The following is a 25,653-nucleotide window of genomic DNA, read 5'->3' on the forward strand; positions in this document are numbered from 1 at the left end:
AGCCGGTCATGCTCGATTCGCGCCACCCGACTTTATACAGGTGGTTCGAATGCGTGGTAGGGTCATTAAATTTTGTTTGTAGACATAGGTCAATTGCGTGGACGCGACGCTGCGCGAACACCGACCCTCGAACCGTAGAATTAAAACCGCAGTGTCGCCGACAACGGGGCGCCGAAAAAATCTTGTTTTGCAAACTTCACTGCTGCACACTTCGGGAAAAAAAAATTCACAGAGATCATGCAAAGCCCCTAGTGGAAAACTGGTCAGTTTTCATGATTGCGCTGTGCACCTAAAATGAGCAGTAAATCGTTTTGTTTTTTTTTAGTGAAACAAACACAACCTCCGACTAGAGCCACACCATTTGCAGCGCTTTCCAGCGCAAGAGTAGCGTAGCCTTCCGTCACGCCCGCACACCCCCCTGTAAATTGGCCACAGCCACTTTATGGGCGGCGACCACAGCCTCATGCAAGGCGTCGTCAAATTGAAGCAGGGGTTGCTTGCGCCCGGCAAGAACTTCAAGCAGCCAAAGCTCACTGCCTTGTTTGCACCTGAATAAAGCTTTGCTTAACTGAATACATTGTTTTCATTCCTTGCAGTTGTGGTGCAAGTAAAGCTCAACTGCTTTGGCTTTTTTAGATTGGTCGCTTATATCGAAATACCGTTTATAACGAAATGTTTTGCCGTCCCGCTGGCTTCGTTATAACGAGGGATTACTGTACCGCGTGGCATTTCCACAAGAATGTAGATTTCGCGAAAGTTTTCCGGTAATCGTTATGATGGCGCAAATGGAGATAATTGGTTGAACGAAATTTTGAAACACTAAAAAACTAAGAAAAATATGAAATAATTACGGAAAATGGCGAACCGTGTAACGCCCTGCATTTCCACAATATTGCAGATTTCGCAAAAGTTGCAAATTTAATCGTTGGAATAACGTAAATGGAAATAATTGGTCGAGTAAAATTTTGAAAAACTAAGAAATAAAAAAAAATATACAAAAATTGCGGAAACTGCCAAAATGTATAACGCATGGCATTTCCACAATAATGCAGGTTTCGGGAAAGTTCAACCTGTAATCGTTATAATAGCGTAAATCGAGATAATTGGTCGAACGAAATTTTGAGAAACTATAAAAATAAGAAAAATATAAAATAATTACGGAAAATGGCTAACCGTGTAATACCCTGCATTTCCACAATAAGGTAGGTTTAGCAAAAGTTCCAATTGTAATCGTTAGAATAACGTAAATGGAGATTATTGGTCGAAGGAAATTTAGAAAAACTAAAAAAATTACAAAAATACGCAAAATTACGGAGAGCGTCAAAACGCATACCGCATGGCATTTCGCGAAAGTTCCACTTCTAATCGTTATAATAGCGTAATTGGAGATAATTGGTCGGACAGGATTTAGAAAAAACCAAAAATTTGGCTGGAAAAAAACTCACACTGAAGGCAGGCGGCCTAAGCATGCTACGCATTAGTAGATAATTCTCTTAATTTCTGCAGAATTTTGTCTTTTCGCGGGAATTACTACGGCATTCAGACTACCCGCACTTCATGCGACTGCCTTCTCAGGACGAGAGCTCTCCGTGCATAGCGTGTACCTGTGTTACTCACGCACCATCACGTTCTCCTGTCCCGCGGCATTCACAGCCAGGCTAACTCTTGTTCCGCGTCTGACAGGGTGCCGCATTGGTGCTATCGTAGCGCTCTGGGTTCGTGTCCTGGGGGCTCGGGTTCAAATCCCACAGGAACCCAAATGTGTAGTTATTGTTGATTCTGCACACAACAAGCAGGTTAAGAAAAGTCCAGAGAAAGCGGGACAGACCTTCGACGTGCACTGAAGATCAGCAGGCCAACGACTCTGGTAATAATGGCAGTTTAGTTATATCATACTTACGTACAGAAATGCCGTAATACCCACTGTCAAAGCTTGCACCCTGGAAGCGCCGAAGAGGGTGGATGGCGTTATTACAAAACCTTGTGCGCAAAGTGTATGCCTGTGTCAACATTACCAATTTCGTCATGACTATTTCGTTCTCTCTCCTTCTCTCAGTCTCTCTTCATTTATCCATGTATCCGTCTGCCCATCCATTCTTCCGTCCGCCCTTCCATCCGTCCATCCATCCATCCGTCCGTCCATCCATCCGTCCGTCCATCCACCCGTCCATCTATCCGTCCATCCATCCATCCATCCATCCATCCATCCATCCATCCATCCATCCATCCATCCATCCATCCATCCACGGCACTTAGCGAAATCCCCTAGGCAAGCCTCCGTAATTTGGATAGCATCGCCCGCGGTCAAAGAGCGTAGAGGATCAAGAGGAGCATCCTTGTTGAGGAACAGGAGGAGGAGGGAGAGGCGGAGCGGTTCAAGGGAGCAGCAGCAGCAGCGGGCCCCACCGCTTCCTTCCTGCCATCCCCCAAGAGCAGGGATGTGTCGGAGAGCGGTGGCGCACACGCTCTCTCCTTTGCCTCGCTGCCGGCCGGGTGCGCTCCCCCCGAGTGGCGGCAGCCCGAGCGCTCGAGGCGGCGGCGACGGGCAGCTGACGCCGGCGCTCCTCTTCCTTCCCACCTGGAGGCGGAGAAGGAGGAAGAGAAGGGCGGCCGGTTCTCGCCCCCCTCTCTTCTTGCTTCCAGGCCGACTTTCGCTTCCCACCCCCCAATTTTTATTGTCCGCCCGGGAGGCGCCGCAGGATGCAGCCGACGACGTCCCGCTCTCAAAGTGCTCCGCGCTGAAGTCGGGTGCGCCTCGCAGACTCGCCGCGCGCTCCTCCGGACGCGCTCCTCGACCACCTCGGCGCGACGGCGTGCTGTTGTTTTGGACTTCTCCCGTGGTCGTGCTGCTGCTAGTGTCAGACCGCAACGTTCGCTTAGCACGGTCCGGTCCGCCGTGTACCGGATTCGCTCGGTGTGAGCGTCGTGAGGAACCAGCTGAGCTAACGGTGTGCGGGGGGAAGTGACAACTGACCTCGCGTCAGGATCAGCGTGGTTGACATCGCGCAAGCAGGATTCTACTGGTCATCTTTGGGAGAGCCACGTGATAGCGAATCTGCTGCGCTTTCCAGGAGGGAAAGAAGACGGGGCAGTGCAGATTTTGTGATATTCATTTCTTCCTCTTCGTTCCCTTAAAATTTCGGTTGTCCCCAGTAGAGCCGGATTTTGTTGCTTTCGAACGATAGCTGTACCGCACGGGATCGCTGGGGCCAAGGTTTGTTCCCCTGCAAGAATTATTCTCAAACAGCGAGTCCAACGCCTTGAAGAAACTTTCGGAGAGGTGCATTTACGCAGAGGTTTGCGAGGACGTGCTTCGGGGAATCGGCAAGAGCGGCGAACGGGGAAACTAAACTTAAAAAAAAAATAGTGCGCGTTCGACGGGACGTCCGACTGGCAGCTGATCGGCTTCAGCCCGAGGCAGCGGAGTAGCTGGACCGCTCCTGTTACTGCCAGAAACAGAGAGTGGAGTGAGACTGTGTCTGTCAAGAAACAAGACGCACGTGGAGTTGGTCGTCTCCATCAGTGTACACCGGTGTTTCACCCGACTGCCGAAGACATGGGATCAAAATTTAAAGTGGTTGCCCTCCTCTTCCTGTGGACTTTCGCAGACACCTGCACCGCCGGTAAGCTCTGTTCTAACTTGTTATAGTAATTAGCATATGATAACAAATTGAGTGGCAATATCACTCTCTCCTGACCGGTGTATTTGTGCGAATAGCATGCTACAAACTCTCTTGCTTTTCAATGAAGCACTGATAGGTTTTAAACAGCGAAACTGGACGATATCGGGATTTAACCCGCTTCATTTACGAGAAATTATTTTTTTAACAAGTGATTCCAAACTTGGCAGCCATGAAAATAAAACGAAATTATGTTGGGAGAGGATGTCTGAAAGGTTAATTGGCTGATGTGCTTGTCCCTGGCAAGACCTGTATAACATCACCAACAGCGGCAACAACGACAAAGAAGGGCTGTTGCTGTGACACAATACCTTGCATTCAGCGGAGCATCCTACACGTACTTCCCTGGGAAACTTCCGCGCGAGTTCGCCGTGTTCCGCATGTTTCAGCCAAAACGCCCGGTCATGCTCGTGAAAAAGGAAACAGAAGGAAAGAAAAGTTTGTTTACCCCGTGCTCAGCGAAAACGCACGAGCACCGACATCAGCTGGCGCGTGTCGTCCCGTTTTTCCGCGGCTTTGTTCACAACCTCGACGCCCCGTCGCATCCGATTTCGCTCTCGCAACGCGAAGCGCGGGGTGCGGAAAGAAGTCGCGTCGCGTGTGTCACGCCAGTTCGTGATGTGTGAAGCGTGCCCGCTCTGCGCGTACACGAGGAAACGAGTTCACGCGACCACTGCGTGTGTCTCCGGCGGATGATCGCTCCGCGAATCCTGCTGTCATTTTAGCGCGGGAAGCGTTACTTGCCTAGGTGTCTCGAATCCTCTTTTTGTATTCGAGTCTGTCTCAAATATATTCAAATATATAGCTGGAATCCCCCGGTGCTGATGCGCGCGTAAGACCGCCGTATGCGGGGGAATCTTTGCCCTAGCGCATTTTTTGAATTCCCCATGTAGAGCCCTATCGTGCCGAGGAGGAAGTATTTAGTAGCATAGCCAGTATAAAATCTCGTCAACACCACCGGTAGTGTCGATAAACTGCTGTCGGCATCGCACAGCTAAATTTATCATAATGATGCGATGAACTATCTTAATTAAAACAGCTACTATTATGGTTATTCACGCGCGATGAGCAGCGTCGCTTGTATTGAACCGAATTTGATAGCTCTACCACCAGAAGGAAAGATTCGCATGAGTGACAGATCCCTCATCTTAAATTATATAAATGGCTGACTCTTACTAAGAAGCTTAGTGATACTTTGTGCTTTTTACGAAGCGGATCTTTATTAGCTTTGTGGGGAATATTCCTCTTGACTTAACTCGAACTACCATTTTTTTTTTTCTTTTGCTGTTGTACTAGTAGCACAAGCCAACAAGTAATGCTGCGTACAGCGGTTGTTCTGCTCGACGGCCAACCACTAAAACCCATGGCCGAACCGCTACGCAGCTCCAATCAAGAAGCTTAATATTCAGAACCAACAACGAAACGAAAAAAAAATCTATGCTCTAGAAACGGAAAACCCTAAGTATGTGATTACAGATGCATGCACAGTTTTGCCTACAATGGAGTAACCGGAGTGCTGAAGCGTTTTCAGCTGCTGCGAACGATGACGCGGAGAGATAAACGGCGTAGGAAGTAGATCATGCGTTACTTGTGTGAAAGAGAAGAGATGGAGCGGCCTCCGAGAATTGGGGAGGCGTTCGCCGGCCGGCCGAAGGGGGCAACTGCGGACGCATTAACAACTCGGTGCGAAAATTGCGGCGTTACGTCCACTGGGTGAATTCGAGATGACAGGGATGTACACGGCCGTCCTGTGCTAAAAGCAGAGTTAGAAACTGCGCTGTGTAAAGTTATTCATTATCAGCATTAGTAATACAGAATTTAAATGAAGGATTCAGCAAAACTTGCTTCCCCCGTCGTGAAAACAGTTTTGGGCCAAACCAGTGGCGGTCCCAAAACTGTTGTAAACCAACATAAACGCGAATTTTATGTCTAAAGCAACCATGAAGAACTCGCTTCACTGACGTCGAATAAATACCATTTGTTAGCAACACAAGTAAAGGTAAAAAAAAAATGTTGTTTCGAAAAATCAAGGACGCGTGCAGCGCAGACAAATTACAATACCACATGTAGATTAAGCCATTGCTAACTTTCAGTTTCGTGACCTCATGCCACCTGCTACACCGATACAATCCAATTCCATCCAAGCAACATATGCGTTGATCTCCTAGCATGAAGTGCGCTCTGGCAACATGAGATGCGCAGAAAATCACTTTGCAACGTCGTTGTTCAAAGAGGCGCCAGAACCACTCAATAGAAGTGATTTTCAAATACGCGCTCATCCCTAAGCGTGCAGTGCGATCTAGCAACGGTCGCGTCCGTAGAAACTGACGACGCGTAGCCATGGATCAGCTCCGACTGCTTGCATACAGAAAACCTCCCGCTCCCGTGGCACAGTGGATAGCGTGCTCACTCGATGGCTAGAAACGGTCTAGGGAAAGGAGAGATTTTTTTTTTTCGAACTCTTAACCACCTGTAACGAGGACCACATACAGTTTGGTCAAAAGTGTCTAGGTCATTCGAAAAGTTAAGAATTCACGAAGGTATCAAGGTACAGCTTACCTCTCGAGCGATAGGGAAATGTTTTATGCCAGAAACAGGCGGAAGCATCTTTATTATTGTGACAGAACAATTCGGTCACACTGTTTGCTTTGAATTCTTTGTGGCCCAGAAGCTTTTGGCGTGGCCTAGAAAACTTTGACAAAGGCTGCACTTGCGCATCGACAAAAAAGTGCTGGATGAGTCGCCCGTTTCCCGTTAATAATAAGGAACCGTTTTTTTTTTTCCTGTCGAGGTGGGTCGATATGCGCAATATTTTATGCATGACCTGAAACCTTGTTAGCGAATTACGCTAACCAAGCGGATAAAACTTCCGAATGGGAACAGCAAATGGTGCTCGCATTGCTGAAAACTGTACTTAAGAAGCACTCCTGTGCAAGTCCCCGTGCGTTGCTTGGTTCAGGTTTTTTTTTTTTCCCCCTTTCCTGACGCGAGTAAATGAACACGACAAGAGCTGTCCAGAAATCGCATTACATTGGAGTGCTAGGCAAGCGCGGTGGTACATATTACTCCCTGAGTTTTTCCTAGAAGATTAAGATTTATGTGTGCTCAGGGAAACAAAAGAAAATGCCGGATTTTCGTCCAACTCGGTCGCACTGACGCTAACGAATTCGTTAGTTGCACTCCAAAGCTTCTTCACCAAACACCAGTCATGCGCACGGTCTCTCTTTTTGTTCTTTTCAATAATTAGTTGGCGGCTGCGCATGTTTTCCTGTCTTATGCTGCTTATTCTTTCACGATCTCACCACAGACGAAGAGAAAAAATATCACGTAACGCTACTTTTCTGCGCAAAAACAGGCAACGAATTCAACATGTGCGCTTTAGTGACGCTTCAAAAACGGGCAGCTGGTCTATCTTTCATGTAATGATTGTTCTTCCCGCGTAAAATGCAATGCACGACGCATTACCCGTTCTCTGACACCTGCTAAATTTGGAAAATTCGCCAGTGCCTGCTCATTTGATATGTGCCAGTAGATACGGCATACAATAACGTACCTAATTATCTGAAGAAGCCAGTTTTCGCGAATTTTGCTGATCGAGTATGTGAAAAGCCAACAGACCAAGTCCCATCCTTCTTCACATAAGTGAGAACGCAGGCCTGTTCTGTCAAACCAACTTTGTTGTGTTGTAATTTCACTTTCTCGTGTGCCGGTCTATTTACTTTGAAATGACACGAGGAGACATGTAAGGATTTCCTCGAAGCCTAGAATAATGCGTTTGTGCACCCAGGATTTTTGCGCGAGCCGCATTGCCGATTTGTTAGAACCGATTTTAAAGACGATAGTCTTTCTTGGGCTACTTAAACCCAGAAATTTTGGTCTGTCTGTATGTCTGTCTGTCTGTCTGTGACTCGATTCAGCCACCCGGCCAAAGTAAAACTATGCCTGCGCAATAGTCTTATATAGTCACAGCTAAATGTGCCCGTCTAAGTCCGGTGTAATGTTCATACTTGTCAATATTGTTGAAGAACTACAAGATATTACGCATATATAAGACAACAAATTAATACAGAAGTGATATTTGCAGCGTTCCTTTATAAAAAATCGTACATGTTTGATTTTGGCGAGATTAAATACTTCATCAACTGAAGAAAAAAATATCACTCCGCCGTCGCCTACTGTCGCCCGCGCCATATAGCTTCTGGCGGCATTTGAAGAAATCAAGTGGCAAGAGTTACGAAAGGTTCCACTAGATAGGTTCCACGTTCTGCTTAGAACGCACGTGGACTAGGGAAACGCGGTTCTATAAACGTTGAAGTAGGGCGCCTCGATTAACACGCGTCTTCGCCGTACGGCAAGCGTTGGCATCGAGACACCCGTGGTCTCCTCGATTTGGCTACACTTTCTGCACCAGTTCAGGCGGTGCAGCACTCGCGCACTCGATTTACCAGTGCAGCTTGCGCCACCTGCACTTCGGCCCTCGATTTGACGCTGTGCTGCACCAGTTCTTGTACACTTCTGCACTAGCCCCTGTGCGAGTTCTCGTCTCGTGCAAGGTGTAGCGTGCGAAAGAACTGGCGCTGCACTTGCACGGCACTTTTGTGAACTAGTGCAGAAAGTGTAGCCGAATCGAGGAGACCACCGGTTTGGACCAGTGGAACGCGGGATATTTAAAATGATTTAAGCAAACCTTTGACGTCTTTACCTTGGGAGGAGCGCGACGCAACAGGAATAACATGAGAGGTGAACGGGAAAGCGAGGGGAGGCATTTATTTGGCAAAATTCGATAAAGACTATCGTATTTTAACGACATTTGCAATGAAAGGAGCAGATACGCGGCCACTTTTTACATCTACTGTTACAACGACTATCGGATATAACTAACTAATTTACTGCCTCAACACTACTTGGTTATAACGAGGTTCGACTGTATAACACAAAAGAAAAACAGATTTCAAATTATTTGATAGCACAGCTTGATCCCCAGTGGTCTAAATCAATACATTGCTCCCATGCGGGATTGTCGTTCGAGAAACCGCCCCTGTCACCGCTTCCAGCTCAATTCTACTGGGCGAGGGGGACTTGACAGAGCTTCGTTTTCGCAAAGACGTCGTTAGACGCGTGCAAAAAAAGAAAAAAAAAAGGTGGGCGCACGTGCGGTGCGCCTCACGCTTACGACCAGTTTCTTTTCTCTCTCTGTTTCTCTTTGTTCATTTTTAAATTGCATATTTCGCTGCCTTTCGCTGGACATTCATTTGTATTCGTAAATAACTTTGTGTAACTCCTCAACAGGAATGGACATAGACCGACTTACCACTCTTCCTTTGCTTAATCACAGCGGAGATTTGAGCGATTCGGCGAGACGAACTCCAATTCTCGTTCTATCCGATCTATCCCTTTCCCCCTTCACTGTCTTTTCAGGGTTCTTTATTCGTTCTTACGATCTGCGCTCCGGTTTTCACCGAGCTCCCAAAAATACCTTCTGTTGGTATATATATATGCTGGTTCTGCGGCCTTTTCTTCTCTGCGACCACTTTTTCGCTTCAATAACTAGTTTCCCGCCACAACAACATCAGCGTTGTCCGCCGCCCCTTACCCCTTTCCAGGCGTGGGTCCGATGACAACGACGCGGCCATGCCTTCCTGTCGGACATACAACTCTCCATTTAAATGTTTCAGCGCAGCAAGCTACGTAGAGGAACAAGTTCTGCGCGATCAAAATGCTTCTACTTTGAAGAACAAGTAGCTAACGTCGCCACCAGCCGCCTCTTTGATCCGCCTCTTTTTTTAACAACTTTCTTCGAGCAGTGTCCCTGCAGCGTCTTCGAACCGTTCACATTCCCAGAGACCACCAGAGCGGCGACAAGGCCGATGCGAACAAGCTCGCGGTGGAAGAGCAGATTATGCGCGACGACCCCGCGCTCTCTCCCCATCCTCCTCGTCGTGCTCCTCCCGCTCATCTCTCCACTGGAGTGGGGGCTCCTAGTCTTCTTTTCCTGCCTCCAGCAATCTCCTTACCCTTGCAGCATTCCCGGAGGAGAGGCCGGGGAATCCATTAGAGGATGCGTTGTTATCCGTTGCCCGGGAATAAAGGACGGCTCGTCTCTCAGCTTAGCAATCCTTGCTGCTAGCCTCCGTCCTCGGAATCCTCTTGCCAGTCTTCTCGACATCCCTTGCTTTCTCCGCGTTCATTCATTTTAATCTCGTTTGTTGCGCAACTCGAGCGGGCGCGACGCGGTGGTGTTCGCCGCTAATTGTTCCCGAGCCGGCTAAGTGAACGAGAATTCTTTTGTGCGTGTTTGCAGTTCGCTCGGAGAAGACTACGTGAACGTCCTGAGAGGGATTAATCCGAAAGACGCGACGGTCTGGAAATCGGGTTTGCGAAGTGTGGGGCTGCTAGACCAGAAAAATTAACGGTTGGGGAGGGCGCTTGTAACCGGGTTAAAAGGATTACTTTCCGGAAACATGGCCGGCTGTCTCTGGCTTCGATTTGGGAACCACGAAGAGTTAGCTTAATTCGGGCAACCACTCGAAAGTTTTAAGCGGCTAATTTTTTTTTTTTCAGCTGCTTGTGCCCATGTGCGTTTAAGTTAAAAGCTTTTCAACGATAGGATAGGGAGTTGAGACATTTGAAAGATAAGCATTTCTTATTCACCTCGTGGGAATAAAAGGATGCCTACGCAATTTGAAGGTTTGAAGGAAACCTTATTTTAGAGCTTGCAGCTATGTAAAAAAAAAAAAAGCTTGACGTGTTTTGATGGACGCAAAATATTTGAGCCAAGTAATCGAACAAGCACTTGCTTACGGCAGCCCAATTTGAAAAGATCGGCATGCCGCTGTATATTCCCTACCTGAAACAGACAGCACTAGAGAGCGTATGCTCCTGGACGTCTTCACTTTTCCCCTCCCGGAAACCACCCCCCCCCCCCTTCGGGTTGTGTTTGAAGGTAAAAACGGACAAACTACCGCAGAATTCCGGGAAAGCTACTTGTCTTTCGCAGTTGAACCTCGTTATAATGAACACTGATATAGCGAATAAGCGACTACAGCGAAATAAATAGTTTGCTTTGCTTTGTCACGCTACAGTTCAGTGTCAGCTATTCTTTTATAACGAAACCGAAACCGCGAGAGCCGCGCGCGATATCGGCTGTAACGAAGAAACAGTTGGTTCGCGCGAAGCTCAAAACTCAAAAGCAAGCATAAAAAAAAGCAAAATAAAAATATTTACTTTTCGACAACTTCATCCTGCTCAGTGCTGTGAAAAGCTACTAGACGGAGATCACATCCTTCTTCAAATAAATAAAAGCTTGTTTTGTCAAACAAGCTCTGTTCTGCCCTAATTTCACGTTCTCATGTTGCGCTCCATTTAGTTTGAAATGCCACAAAAAGACAGGTAAGGATTGCCTCGTTTATAGTGGGTTCGAAGTCTGGAATAATGCGTTTATATCTGGCATCTTGCGCGAGCCAGATTGCTGATTTGCTGGAGCCGATTGTTACCTCTACTGCTACAACGAGCATCGAATATAACGAACTCCCGATACTACTTCCTTGTAACAAAATTCGACTATACCGGGGTGCAAGCCCCAGCCTCGTTATGAAAGTTAACACCCAAATTGTCAGGTAACAAGCAATGTTTTCCTATTACGCAACAATTTCAGTAGTTAGCATTCAAATGTGGTTTATATTATTACTCCTGAAAATTTCAATTTAGTTCAGGAACGATACCGAAACCTACCATGCTCTTATACCTCCACTTCATCAAAATATTCTATTTCCCGCGTCAATGTATGATACAACTATAGCCCAACTGCATGCAACTAGCACGAAGAGAGAGAGGGAACTCTTTAATGTGGGCTGGAGAGGCCAGCTCTGCTAGCGGCAGTGCTTGCTACGCCAGATGGGGGTGAATACAATGCAGTGAAGACTAGCACGGAGCCAGTTACAACAACCAATAAGATAAAACAAAATAAGGCGAATTATGTGTCGTGCTCTGGGAAGACAAATACCCCGGAAGCGGAAATTACGAGAAGACCAATCGACTTCCAAAATTCTATTTACGTACGTAGAAGTGGGTCATTAACCATGAGTCGCATCTACTGCGCCATTAGCAGGTTCTTCGAGTGCCTTATTTATTTCTCCAATACCGACGGGTGCTCCTTATTCGGCGAGCACAGACTACTTACACTGCGAATACGTGAAAACACGAACAAGAAGAAATAGAGAGAGAGAGAGAGAGAGAGAATGCGGCTGGGGTAAAAGGCGGAGATGCGATACATAGTCGGCGACGTTTTCGAGCGTGCCTCGATACGCAACTAAGCGCCCGCCCAAGGCAACGCACGCGCCGATGCAAGCGCAATCGAGTTCACGGTCGGGTGCCGCACTCGGTGCGTGGGACACCGGGCTATCGTGCCAAGCTCCCCAAAGGAAGGCCCGAAGAATGGGCAAGGGGGCAGCGCGGTACAAAGGAGGCGAGCCGGCCCTTCGTGCTTCCTGAAGTGTATCGTCTCCACCCGCCGTCGCGGCCGCACATGCCGTAAAGCAGGCAGCTCTCCCCAGCACGGCGGCGCCGCGGAGCCTCTCCTCTTCGTCCTTTTGTTCTTCCGTTCCTCCTCCTCCTCCTCCTCCTTCGCGCGAAACTGGGCCCTTCCGGGCAATCGCAATTAGATATCTTTCCGGTTACGCGCGTGCGAGCTGCTCGCGTATAACAAAGACCAAGGGAGTAGAGCTTCTCTGTTCAGGAACGCGCGTTACGACGTATACACAAACGCAAGAGAAGGGAGACAGAAATATGGAAAGAAAGAAAGCTTGTGGAGCGAACGACGGATGAACTACCGCGGGGAGGGAGGGAGAAAAAAGAAACAGAATGTCGCGAGTGCGTTTAGACAAAAGAGGAGAAAAAGTTATCGCCGCAGTTTTTCTGGCCGTCGCCTGCCGTAAGAAGAGGAGTGCGCAGCGGCGCCAGGCCGAGGGCAAAATTGCTCCAGCAGCGCGGCAGGTCGTTTTCTGGTGGAACCGGGCCGAAATTAAAGCCGGCTCTGTCTACGCGTCCGTAGCGCGCCGGAAGAAGCCGAGCGCGCTCTCCCCACGTGTGGCGCGCGCGCTCGCTCGAATATTATGCGTGCCGCTGTGTCCTATCTCCATTCTTTCCCCGCCAGGAGGTGTATAATACTGTTTCGTTACTGCTTTTATCCGGGGCCGCCTTTTGTTTTTGGCAAGTGATGCGTGGGGAAGGATAGTGTATCTCCATAGGCTGGCGGCGGATGCCTCCAACCTCCTTCTGAAGGGCACGTGTTCTTGAAGCGCTGCGGGAAACTCGTTTAGGAATGAGTTATGAAGGCGCTGCGGTTATATATATATATATATATATAGTGTGTGTGTGTGTGTGTGTGTGTGTGTGTGTGTGTGTGTGTGTGTGTGTGTGTGTGTGTGTGTGTGTGTGTGTGTGTGTGTGTGTGTGTCTGTGTGTGTGTGTGTGCAATATAGATACTGTCATTGCTTTTCTGATTTATTTTTTGTCTTCGCAGCCCGGCATGCTACGCGCGTCTGGCCGCACACAATAGGCGTTCTGTCTCACTTGGTGGGCTTATCTCCAGCTCGGGTTGCGGCAAGCATGCTGCGATAAGCGTCCTTCTTATTTTATTTCCGCGCACTTTCACTTTCTCGTGAATTATCTGTCACTCAACCCGTTGTTTTCGCTGCGCGCCACACACACATGCAATCGTTTCTCTCTACGCGGTCGTCTGCAAACTTGCATGCACTGGGGGGCTTGGGACGGTATCATTCTGAACTGGCCGTCTCTTGTAGCCTACGTTGATGGAGAGAGACGAGCAAGCGGGCTTTATCGCCACCGCAATATACCTCGGAGAAATGCATTGTGGCGTCAGGCTGCCTTTGCTTATGCGTTGCATGCGAGCGCCGTGCCGGGAAGCCTTGTGAGACAGGGATGTACCGCTTATATGTCTCGGATTAAACAACCGAGTTAAAAGCGTGCACTAGCTGTCATCAGTATAGTATAAATACTAAGAGTAAGGTAATGTAGAACGACCGCAAAGTAAATATAAACCACAATAAATTTCCTTAATCCTGCTGATATTATGATCCCAGCTCCTACTGGGACAGTTTAATACCCCTGTCAAACGTGCCTATTTAAGTGCACTTAAGCCAAGTGCACTCGGGCTTCCCGAATGACACTTTGGCGGCGCGCTGCTAAACGACGAAACAAAGTGCCCTTGCCCATGATGTCAGTGACGATAGAAGGCGAAAATATTACGCGACATTTTCTCTATTTATCACGTGAGCAACAATGTAAAGATTACGTCGTGTTTGCATTGTTCAAAATCGCAATCGGCGCCTTGCACAAGTCCACAAGAAGAAAAAAAAACGGAGTCAAGACAGCAACTAAACACCGGCGATGATGGCTCCACAGTAATTCACTGCGCAGTGAATCGCAGTAGCATTATAATTTGGGGGAAATTATCTAAAAGCGTGGAATATAACAGAGAAGGCTGAAATGGCAACACTACCACAGGGCCACAAGAAGCCACCTACGAAGACGCCGACGAGAACGGCCGCTATGGAGACCCCACCAGGCGGCGCTGGCACGTCGTTGAGAGCGACGTTATTTTCTTGTTTTTCGTCGCCGCTTCTTTTTTTTTTTTTTGAAAAAATAATGGAACAACATATCTATGATCAACTCGTAACATTACTTATTATCATCTAAACGCTGGCTGTTTTATGTTGTTTTTCCCGATATTTGACCCCTGCGGCCGAGACAACTCACACGGTGAGCCGGGCCGGGTAAAGTGTGTTTCGGGAACACACTCCGCTTAAAGTACGTTCGGTGGTCAGTGTCATTCGGGTTTGCCGTTTAGCTGCACCTGAATGACATTTTAGCTGAGTGCACTCTGCGGAAGTGCACTTAATTAGGCACATTTGACACGGGTATTAGATCTTGTATGTAAGTTACTCGTGACACCACCCTGCCGCAAGGAAAAATCCAATCATCATCATTATCATCGAAATCGTCGCTGTCGACATATAGTAAGTAAAAAATCATAGCTCGTTATTTCATCACCTGAAAGTTACTTACTAGGGATATCGCCATCGCGGTAAGCTCGAAATATCAACGAGCAGGCACGGAGTTATTCGCTTGAGTGCTAAGGAGGTGATTTTACCAACACCGTTGCGAGTAATGCAAATACGAACAACGAACAAGTTACATGGAAGAAGTACTCCTACAACCTACGCTACGGAGATTGCGCATTTATCTGTGCTGTTCGCGACGAAGTTCCTTACGCGAACACTTTCCAAGCGAACGGTGCGTGGAGAGGGTGTTTCGGCAGCCATACGCAGCCATACGCAGCCGTGCTGAATCTGCCTTACGACGCCATCGTTCCGCCGGTGCCGTCGCAGCAATTTTTGCGTACACCTTACAAGAGGCCGCTTCATTTAAAGGAACCCCGCAAGACTTTTTCAACTTTTTTTTTCGAAATCTTAAATGCTTGCAGAACGTGGTCAACCAACACATACAGTACTTGTATTATGGGGCCGCAAAGCACATCAGTACGACTGTACGATCATCAGATAACTTAAAAGCTTGCCCAAAGATTTTTCTATCTTTCCCGGTCTCGGCGGTCTTCGACCACTGGAATTACGTTATTACAGCGGTGTAGCCGCTATTGGCCGGCTTTTCCTTCCGTTGCAGCAATTCAACATTCAACGCATTTAACAGCCACTTTAAAAAGAAAGCCCCAAAAGCAAAGCACGGAGGGCGTACCTGCTGCGACGAGCAAATCATGCAGTGCCGCTCCGTGCTGGTGATGACTATAGCTTTCGCTGTGCTTCCACCCGCGAAGGAGAGAGTGATAACGTTTATCCGGAGTGTTGCAGGGGCCCTTTAAAGTATTTTTCCGGCCATACGCCGACGAGGCGTTACCAGATCGCTTGAATTTCCGCGCACTAACACAAGTGGGCTTTCCTCCTCTGCGCATGCGCAGTTCATGCGTGTGAATTTCGAAATGGCTCCCTCCTCCCAACACGCACTTTCTTTTTCCTAAAAATCGATTAATTCGGTCATAGCGAACGGCAGAACGGCGTTAGCGGTCCTTAGAATTGCTTTCGCCGCCAAAAACGTGGTCCGGAGGCAGCATCTCAGTGGCCCTACAGGAAAAAGGCCGAACGAAAAGGCACACACCACGGCCTCCGCGATCGGCTGCCGGCGGCGCGCCGCCGGACGCCGATCGCGGAGGCCGTGCACACACCCATGTGTATGAAGGACGCTATACATAAGTACAGCGCTGTTCTCACGTCAAGAAGAAATAGGTGGGGGAAAAGAAAACGCGATAATGATATTTGTAGATGAAACGAAACATGCTACTGCAGAATGTGGTCCGTCTATAAAAAAGGCGCCAAAATAGCTTACCTAAACAGGTCGCGAGAGAAAGCCGTGGAAATAACAGGGTCGACCCCTCCATCCCACGACTTTCATCAAAAGCCCACTCTTTTCTCTGCCTCTGTTGTTGGCGGCTTGACGTTTTGTTTCAGACTCTGCTTGCTTGGCGATATAAAAGCGAACTTTCGGAAGATTTATACTTATAGCACTACGCGAAAACCACAGCCACGTTTGTCTGAGCTTGACAGCGAGCAACAGTGAAAACGTGAAAAGAAGTAATACGGCTGTTACAGACAACAACAACAACAACGACGACGACGACGACGACGACAACAACAACAACAACAGTAACAACAACAACAACAACAACAACAACAAAAACAAGAGAGCCAGAAGCGATTGCTTGTTCCACGGTTTTGAAACCACTCTGTTCTAACCGTAACATTTCACTTGTGATGACACGCATACGCGGTGTGCGCTCTAGCTCCTCTTCCTTGAAGTGCATAAAAAAAAAAGAAGAGCTGCTCGGACCACGCTCTCAATTTTTTCCACGTTTGCTATATGTCACGCACCCGCACGCATCCGTCTTCCATATCCGTACCTCAGGCAGAAAGGGCCCCCCTTTTACAAGAGTAGGGGCGTAATGCGCTGCGCGGGAGATTTGACGCGCATAAGATGGTGGGTGGTCTGAAGTGTGACAGAATGAAAAAAAAAAGACAGATCAACGAGGGCACTCCCGAGCAGTATATTTATGTGCGCGCGCCCATCCACTGCGTAAACAGCCAAGTAGAAACACGTCAATTTGTAGTATCCAAGAAAGCGTCACCGGTCCGATAACGGGGCGACATTTACCCTATATGTCTCCTCTTCAGTTTTTTGTTTTATTAGGCACAGCCACGCTGGTGGAGGGGGTGGCACCTCCTGTTGATGGCCGTAAAGTACATTTTTTTCTTCAAAGGGATGACGGAGAGGGTGCCCATATCCATCGCTACCTTGTGCTTACATGTACCCTTTCACGGGAAATAAGTCTAAAACACAATATATATATATATATATATATATATATATATATATATATATATATATATATATATATATATATATATATATATATATATATATATATATATATATATATATATATATATAGCGTGGGGGAAGGGGGCGTGTAGAGACAGTGTTCTGGAGAGACACGTCAAGCGAGAGAAATTTCATAACGGCGAGTAAAAAGCAAACGGCTGGCGCAGAGGCGGCTCTCTTATCAGCTTCAAGCTCGCTAATGATGAACGGCGAGAGGGATGGGGAGGAGAGGCGGGAGCCAAAACTCCTTTGGAGCCCGCAGTAGAGTCAGGCGTTGCGGTAGTCAGGCACGGGGGTTGGGCAAGGAGGGGCGACGCTGTACAGGACGACGGCAATCGATTGACATTTTCATTTGGGGATCACCGCCCTCCGGCGGGCTAGAAGAACCACGCAGGCAGAAAGAACGGAAGAGAAAGGGAGATCGAAATGAGGGAGAACATGGAGGGGAGGGGAGAGAGTAGAGATGGCCTTGTCCGGCTAACGGCAGGGCTTGTGCTGCGGTTCCTTTCCCAATTTGGACGACGACGACGACAGACCAACTACCCTTGCTGCCCGCTGAGATAGGATGGCTTCTCCTGAAGGCTCTCCCCTCCCACCACGACGTCGTCCTCCTGTCTGTGTTTAGCTTGTTTCGTGTCAATCCTTACTCAGTTCGCCTCCCCGCATTCGTGGCGTCTATAATGACGCCCAGCGGCGCCTTCAGGAAACTGTTAACCGCGAGGTGTAAACAGTGGCCCCTCTTTTCTTTTCGTTTTTTCTGTCGCTGCTTTCCACTAAAAGAGTAGTGCTTTATTTCGATAGCGCTATCAGAAAAGCAGCCTTTGTTGCGTTTTAAGTAAGAGCAAGCACTGATAGGCGCAGAGAAACGAAGGAAGGCTGGTGTCGATTTATTTAAAAAAGGTAAAAATTTCGGCTTTCGCTTGAGAAAATAACCGGCTAGAACAGTACTCCCTAGAGAATCGCGTCAGGTCGCCTTGTTCCACGTTAGTGCCGGTCGCGACGGGTCGCGGAATCTTGAATTCGCATAAACTGCACGGGCGCGAGGTTTCTCTCGGCGTTTCTTCTTCGTATACTACTCGTCTTGACCTGCATTGATAATGAAAGAACTATGTTCGCATTTTGTGTACTTCTGAGCTCCGTGCCTGCGCAACGCCAGAAGCGTCCCGGCAGAACGTGAGGAAACTTCTACCGTGGTAATTATCATGACAAGCTCCTTTAAATGTAAAAATTCGCTTTGTGGACAGGGTTGTGCCGGATTTCCATTAAATGTTGCAAAAAGGCAAAAATGCCTCATCGAAGGAGAAGAAATTTTGCACACAAATATTTGTCATGCGAGCCCGAAGAGTGAGAGACATGGGAAATTTGGTCCTTTCCCGATGAAAGTAAATCACAATCGCTCCGGACTGCATGGACAACCTCACTTCATTTATCATTTTTATGAGATAACAAATTAATTAAGGTAAAAAGTGGAAAACCTATTAAGTAGTGTATTTAGCCGAAATAGCTTGAGTAGGAATAGCGCAGTGTCTAAAGAAACGGCGATCACAACTGCCTCCCACAATTTTTCTAGTGATGAAGATTGTGCTGCGCAATAAAGAAAGCTCTCCAAATTTAGGCTACCAGATGCTGGCCCACATCGTTCAAAATTCCCGCGTTTAATCAAGCTTTCACTATGTACTTCCCTCACCAGGATGCGTTACGCGTCCAATACTTCTGATATTTAATTTCGGCCCTATCAATGTCCTAACAAAAAGGCTCCGGCAGTAACATGTTTACGGGGCACATTTATGCAGGCTTTTCAACATTGAGAGTGAATATTGTCGATTGGCTTCACCCGTTGAAAAGGTAATTGTTTCGTCCTAATTCCTCAACTAATCAAAAGCAAAACAAAAAGTAAAATTGTCCACGGCGCTCTGAATGAACACTTATTACTGCGTTAATGGAAAGTTCCAACATTTCTCCTTCTAGTCTTTACTCCAAATTGCGTGGCACGTAACGTACCTGCGTAAATTCCTCGAAGATTACACATTCTCAAATTAGTCGTGTAGTTCAGCTTCACTGCACCGTGCTCAGTTGACAAACCAATGCAACCATCAACGAAATTCCGTCGAATTACGATGTTCAGCATGCGATTTGTCTCGAAAGTTCTGTTTGCTTTGAGGCATGACGCAATGCATTGCGCAGTCCCTGCAGCAAAGATCACATTTTTGGGGCAAACGGCACGTCGCTGTCTCTCGCTCAGTGTGCTTTGCGGTGAAACCGAACCGCGCGATCCCCCTTAGAGTGTACCTGGTAAGCTATCCCTGCCCAAGCTATGCCAACGTGAAGCCTTTTATATCAAGATGCGAGACAGCGATAACTATGAGGGAACGCATACGGAAACCAAGAATACCCGATAGCTGCTCAAGGTATGCTACCCTCTCAAGAAAGAACAATTGCTGCCTTTCTTGCTTGTGCACACGCATAGTGTTTCACACCGGTCGTAATGCGTCTGACTACCACCCGTCAGCGCTGCTCTAGCGGCAGTCCCAGTCATCTTGAGGCGTTGATGGGCGTGAAGGGCGCACAAGTCATCCCTGCGTGCTAGCTTCGCCGCTGCCGCATAATGGATGCGGCGAAGCGTGACGCATCGTTCGCTACTCCATGCGTGCACGCGTCACTTAGCGAGGAAGCAGCCAGGCGATTCGTTTCGAGTGGCACTCTCACTGTGACGAATGAGGTCTCAGCCCGACGGCTGCCCCAGCCTTAGTTCGTCTGGGCCTCGAAAAGGGCTTTAAACACGCGCTTGTAAATACGTGGTCATCACTCAAAGCGGCGGCCCCGATGACGAGACGAGCGGGTCGAGAGGTACGTAACGGGTTTCTTTCCGGAGGAGCTTCAGAAAGTTTGCTACTGCGCTGATTGGCGATGAGATGGAGAGCCGGCGAGGGAGTCTCGCTGTGTTTTGCCCTCTTACAGCCGCCGTATGTAGAGTGAGTCGGGAGTCGGCATCCCGTGAGACGCTCCCGACCCTGCTGGCGGAGCATGCGCTGTCAATGTCCGTTAGGCTTGGTATGCGGTAGCTGAACTTCACCAAATGAACGGCAATGCTCATAGTAGCTCTAAACCAATGTTTTATTTAAAAGGTGTTACGTTAAAGCGGCGGCACACAGCCGCTGCTGCCGGCCAGGCTGGTTGGTTAGCTTGTGATGTTGATTACGATAACAAGGACCATGATAAGGTACCTTATTCTCAATGTCCTCATTGTCCTTGTTTTACTTGCGAACGCCTTCTCCATTTGCTCTTAATGTAGCCGTTCCATAGATGCTCCGCAGCAGTTTCTTTTAATAGTTGCACTAGGGTGAAAACCGCGTTTCTACGTACTGATACACCAGCCATGCAAACGATGCAGACGCACATACCAATCACTCCTTTTTTTATCATTATACTATCATCGACGAGCATCCTTCAACAACTAGCAATGTTTTCGTCCGCCTGCAGATCCAGAAGTAATGGCACACAGAATAGAAAGAGCAGGCGACGAATTGTGACCCACCTACACGCACGTACGTAAACAGATACATACATACACGCATACATGCATACGCACGTGCACACAACATACATACATACATACATGTATGTATGTATGTATGTATGTATGTATGTATGTATGTATGTATGTATGTATGTATGTATGTATGTATGTATGTATGTATGTATGTAGCCCTGTCAAAAGCCCTGTAGCCCTGACATACATACATACATGTAGCCCTGACGAAAGCAAGCCTCTTTGCTGAATCGTTGGCAACAATCGTGCTTTTACGTTGTTCGAAGTTTTTCTTTTCTTGTGTTCTCTACCATCTTCAAAGTTCTACTGCTCCCTACATACATACATACATACATACATACATACATACATACATACACACACACATACATACATACATACATACATACATACATACATACATACATACATACATACATACATACATACATACATACATACATACATACATACATACATACATACATGTATGCGTGTCTGTGTAGGATTGGCACAAATAGGATGAAGATATATACGCCTTCAGCTGCAGGCTGCACTACGCATAAACAGTATCTTTCTTCCATTTGGTTTATGCCCTGACTGACCTGTAGGCAACCGTATAGTGGAGCGCGCACAATGCCATGTTACAAGAGCGGTAGGGCTGTGTGTGTGTGTGTGCAAACGCGATGGCGCACAAAGCCGTCACAGTATAATGCGCACGACGCAAGGCAACGAACGCGGAAGCTGTTGCGCCGTCCGGTTAACTGCGGCGTTTATTTACGCTCTGTGACGCAAAGTGACCTATTAGCGCAACGCGCTTCTCCTAATTGTCCACCCCTCAATCATGTTTTCTCCCTCTTTCTTTTTATTTTGCTGCTGCTCACGTCGCTTCCGCTCTTAATTGCACGACATTTTTTTGCGTTGAACCATTTCGAAAGCACGACAGCGACGGCGGCAGAGTTGCGTGCTCCGACTGCGGCGTCCTCGTTGCGTTGTCGTCGTTTCGCGAGCAAAGGAAGCTGGCTGCTCTACTGTCCGGGCCACTCGGCCGACGGAGTCAATTAAAAGCGCTCACCGCGACCACTGGTCGGCACTAGCAGGTGCAGTCGTCAAGTGGGTAGCTGCAAATGAGGGAGCCCCCTCGTGGTCAGTGGGACCGCCTCTTATAACCCACTCATACGATGGCGGCTAAACGAAATTTCAGTTTAAACTAATTTGCTTTGAGCGCTGAGGACTGATGGAAGCTCTGCCGCGCTGGACGTATAACAACTTCAAACTTCGATAAACGGCGCAAGAAAAGAGCGACGAAAGCACGGGCGACGCGAGCGGAGTGTTGCTTGGATCGCCGGCAGCCCTCGGAAATAAGCGCCCCAATAGGCCGAAATTCGTGCGTGGAAAAAAACAATCCCGGGCCACCTCCCTTAACGCAAAACCTGGGGAGGGGCGGAACGTGCAGTGTATAAGTGTATTCTTGGCGTCTAGGCGTTTTTGCCAACGAAGATGCAAGCGTTGGGGGGTAGAAGTATACAGCTTCGCATTAAATGTCTCGTGTCTCTGAAGCACGAAGCGTTCTAGCGGGATGTCCCGGGGTTTTTAGTGCGCGTTACGTTCTCGCACGAGGCGTACACGAGTTTCCCGGAGTTTTAGTACCGTGACTACGTGAGACGATGCTTACGACGACATGAGACGCCGGCAGCCCCAACCCTTAAGGGGCTCCGCCCCTAAAACTGGGTTTGTGGAGAGTCCATTACCATAAAATCACATTACGCCGACGCGGAGTGCCTGCTCAGCACATCATAGCCGGTCGGGCTGTATTATACTGTACGACTAATTCAGGCGAAATCTAAAAATCACCACGTGCACGAATTTCAGAAAGAGAGATAGAGAGAAGGCTCTTTATTCGGGGAAAGGAGAGATGTCTTCCGGCTCGGTGTCGTAGACATCATACTCTGCGAGGATGCGAAGTAGGGAATGAAATGCGGATGAAAAAAAGGGAGAGAGGAAGTGAAAAAAAAAATAGAAAAAAATGTAAATAGAATTTAGCCTGTAGGTTTGAGTGGGTCGCTTAAAATACCTAGATGGGATCAGAGGCAGATGACATTTTGTCCTAAATTGTCTCAGCCACCCCGATGTCGTACAGGCAACAAACAAAATAATGCGGCTCGTGCTTTCCGCTGACATGAGGGAGATGACCACGGTCCAGGAAGTTGTTTCAGAGTTGGGAAATCGCGATTAAGGGACTCGATCTTCTGTGCGATGCCGTTTCTTGCTTGGTTATATGCAGTGCACAACAGTAAGATGTTCTCAACTGTTCCGTGCGATCCGCAGTGGCCACAGTAATTGTTTTTTGTTTGGTAAGGCGATAGTTCTTCAAATTCGTGAGCGCTACATCGAGAGGTAAGCGATGGTAGGGAATGCAGAGGACGTAGGATTCGCACCAGTAGCCCCGTTCGCAGACCAGGGTCTATATCGTGAAGGAAGGGATGCTGTTTTCCGGAAGAGACCAGAGGTGGTTTCAAAGCAAGCTCCTTCGCTTGTGCTCAGGCATTGGGCTTTGTGAAGAAGAGTCCTTCCTCCTCACACTCCGTAGCAGGTAGCCCCCTCGAGCAGCCTCGTCTTCTGTTTCGTTGCCTATGATGCCGCAGTGCGCAAAGGTCCACTGCAGTGTCATGCCATGTTCGGCGTCATAGGCTTGATCATAGAGAAAAGTTTCCTCCGTGGGATAGGTGGTGCAGATGTACGGCGTCACGGTACTCAAGTAGGCTGAAGCAGCGTGTGAGTCGTACGGTTCTTAGCGCTGTCTTCTAATACGTGAAGATAACCCACTGCGCTGGCGGCTGACGTAGAATGTAGCGGTGCGCTTGGATGATGGCATAAAGCTCAGCGGATGTGGTTTGCGCGCCCAAAACGATTCGGCAGCGTTTGGGAGGTTAAAAAAAAACGGATATTCCGGAGGAGTGCTCTACTACAGGGCACTCGCCTAAGCTTGGATAGTGTTGTTGTGAGGTTTAACTTACTTCAACCACTTCAAGTATGTTGACAAGTTACCCGTAGGCGCACGCGCTTTTTGCGACATGGGCCCAAACCCCGGCGTACGTATGGCGACCCGCGTCGCGTGACTTTTCACGGTGTAGGATGTGCCGTCCGTCAGGCAGCGGAAACCAAGCGAAAAACCACAACAACAAAAAGAACCGCGTAACGAAATGCGAATGCAGTAATCAAAAGTGCTGCCGTTCCGCACACGAAAAAATGACAAACATCCCCGGGTGACGGACGCTTCCGGAGCGGCCAATACCGGCACGCGCGAGGGAGAGGGAGCGGGCCTTCGTCGCCACCGCGCCGCGGACACGAGTCGGCGGCGGCGAAAATCCGTCGCCGCGGCGTCGGCGGAAGGAACAGGGCGAAACCGTGGATGGGGGCCTCCTCCTCGGATGCACCCGTTCACGGGTCAGCGCCCCTTAATTTCTCGCCGAATCGCCGGGGCCGATGGAGGCGGCCGTGGAGCCGCTCGTGAGCCCTCGTCGCCACCGATGGATAGGCAGGGGTCGGACCTCCAGGAGGGGCGAGTTTCGTCATCTTGAGATACCAAAAGAAAATACAAATTAAAAACCACGCGTGAGGGAAGTACACTCGTACTCGAAGGTAGAGGAAGATAGAATTAGTCGCTAAACTGACGAGGAATCATTGGATCGTCTTGGATTTATTTGTAGCTCGGTGGTGCCAACTTCGTGGCTTGGCACGCTGGGCTTGATGCTTCGCGAGGTCCGCGCGGGTGCTTTTCGGTGCAGTACGCGCCTGAGTGAGCCACATGGCTTGCTGGCGCGCTGCCCGCCGCAAACCTTCCCGGCGGAGGCCGAATAGAGGCCCGTATTATCGGGACGAGGCAGCAGCCGGACGGAGCGCCGGCTGTTCCTGGCCACCAGCTCTCCAGCTTCTCTGCCATTGTGTTCCCGACTGCGGTGCTCTAATTCAGACCCGTCCCTTATGGCTGCGATTCCTCCTAACTATATACATTACGGGAAGAGGCCACAGGCTGAAAAGTAGGGTTGCCGTCCGTTTTTCAAGAAAGGTGCCGGTGAGATGTTATTTCAGACGACTAGTGAATTTGACTGCTGTATTTGGAAGGTTTTGCTTTTTTGCATTTCTCGCTCGTTCTTGTATGCACACTCATTCCTGTCCCAAACCATAACTGACTGGAGCAATTTATCCTCACATATACCGACCCAAATCGGTATTACTAAATTTCACAGCTGCTTCTCCAATTGTGATGCGTTGAATGGCATTGTTCCTTGAAATGTATTGCTGTGCGACCGTGGTCTTCTTTTTTCCCCATTCTTGTCTTTTGTGTGTTTTTCTAACTGCACGTCTTTCCTTGTGCGCTCTTTTACCACAGTGTAATAGTGTAATTTTTTTGCCTTTTATAAGTGCTTTTCGCGCATGCGCAACCTGTTTATTTGTTCAAATGGTTTTTCCTAAACATACTTTGCATTCCTGACATATGTAATTGTACCTAAGTTTTTTCAATCCTTGGCTTTTTTTTTTTTTCTTCTCTAGTACTGCTGTCAACATATGTGTCGTTCGCAGCCACTGTAATACCCTTCATTGAGGATCTTAAGGGTACTATAAAATCAATAAAAATCCTGGGCCATCTCCACTAACGTGAAACCTGAGAAGGGGCGAAACATGCAGTGTGTAAGCGTATTCTTGGCGCCTTGGCGTTTTTGCCCACGGAGATAAAACCGTTTGCGGGGGGGGGGGGGGGGTACAGGTATACAGCTTTGCTGGAAGTCTCGTGTCTTTGAAGGAAGGACGGAAGGACTGAATAAATTTTTTCCATCGGGGTCAGGTATTGAGGGTGAAGGAGGCGGCCCACAGGGCCGCCGCGACCGCCAGGTCCCGGGAGGTGGTCAGGACTTGGCCTGACTCCCCCGGGTCGCGTAACATCTGCTCCCTGAGGTGAGGGGAGGGAACAGGGGT

General features: G+C 48.4%; 1 protein-coding gene across 3 annotated transcripts in view; it reads left to right on the forward strand.

Annotated features, from left to right (window-relative positions):
• The first annotated feature begins 2,696 nt into the window (after positions 1–2,696).
• LOC144146030 (uncharacterized) overlaps positions 2,697–25,653 on the forward strand; it is a 241,303-nt gene continuing 218,346 nt past the window's right edge. For all 3 annotated transcript variants that reach the window (XM_077677948.1, XM_077677950.1, XM_077677949.1), the window contains exon 1: positions 2,697–3,623. In XM_077677948.1, coding sequence (XP_077534074.1) covers positions 3,557–3,623 — 67 coding nt within the window. In that variant the 5' untranslated portion in view covers positions 2,697–3,556. The remainder of the gene's footprint in view (positions 3,624–25,653) is intronic.

Source organism: Haemaphysalis longicornis, unplaced genomic scaffold, assembly GCF_048455015.1.
Source record: "Haemaphysalis longicornis isolate Haplotype H1 unplaced genomic scaffold, Haemaphysalis longicornis Haplotype H1 scaffold_7, whole genome shotgun sequence".
Lineage (NCBI taxonomy): Eukaryota > Metazoa > Arthropoda > Arachnida > Ixodida > Ixodidae > Haemaphysalis > Haemaphysalis longicornis.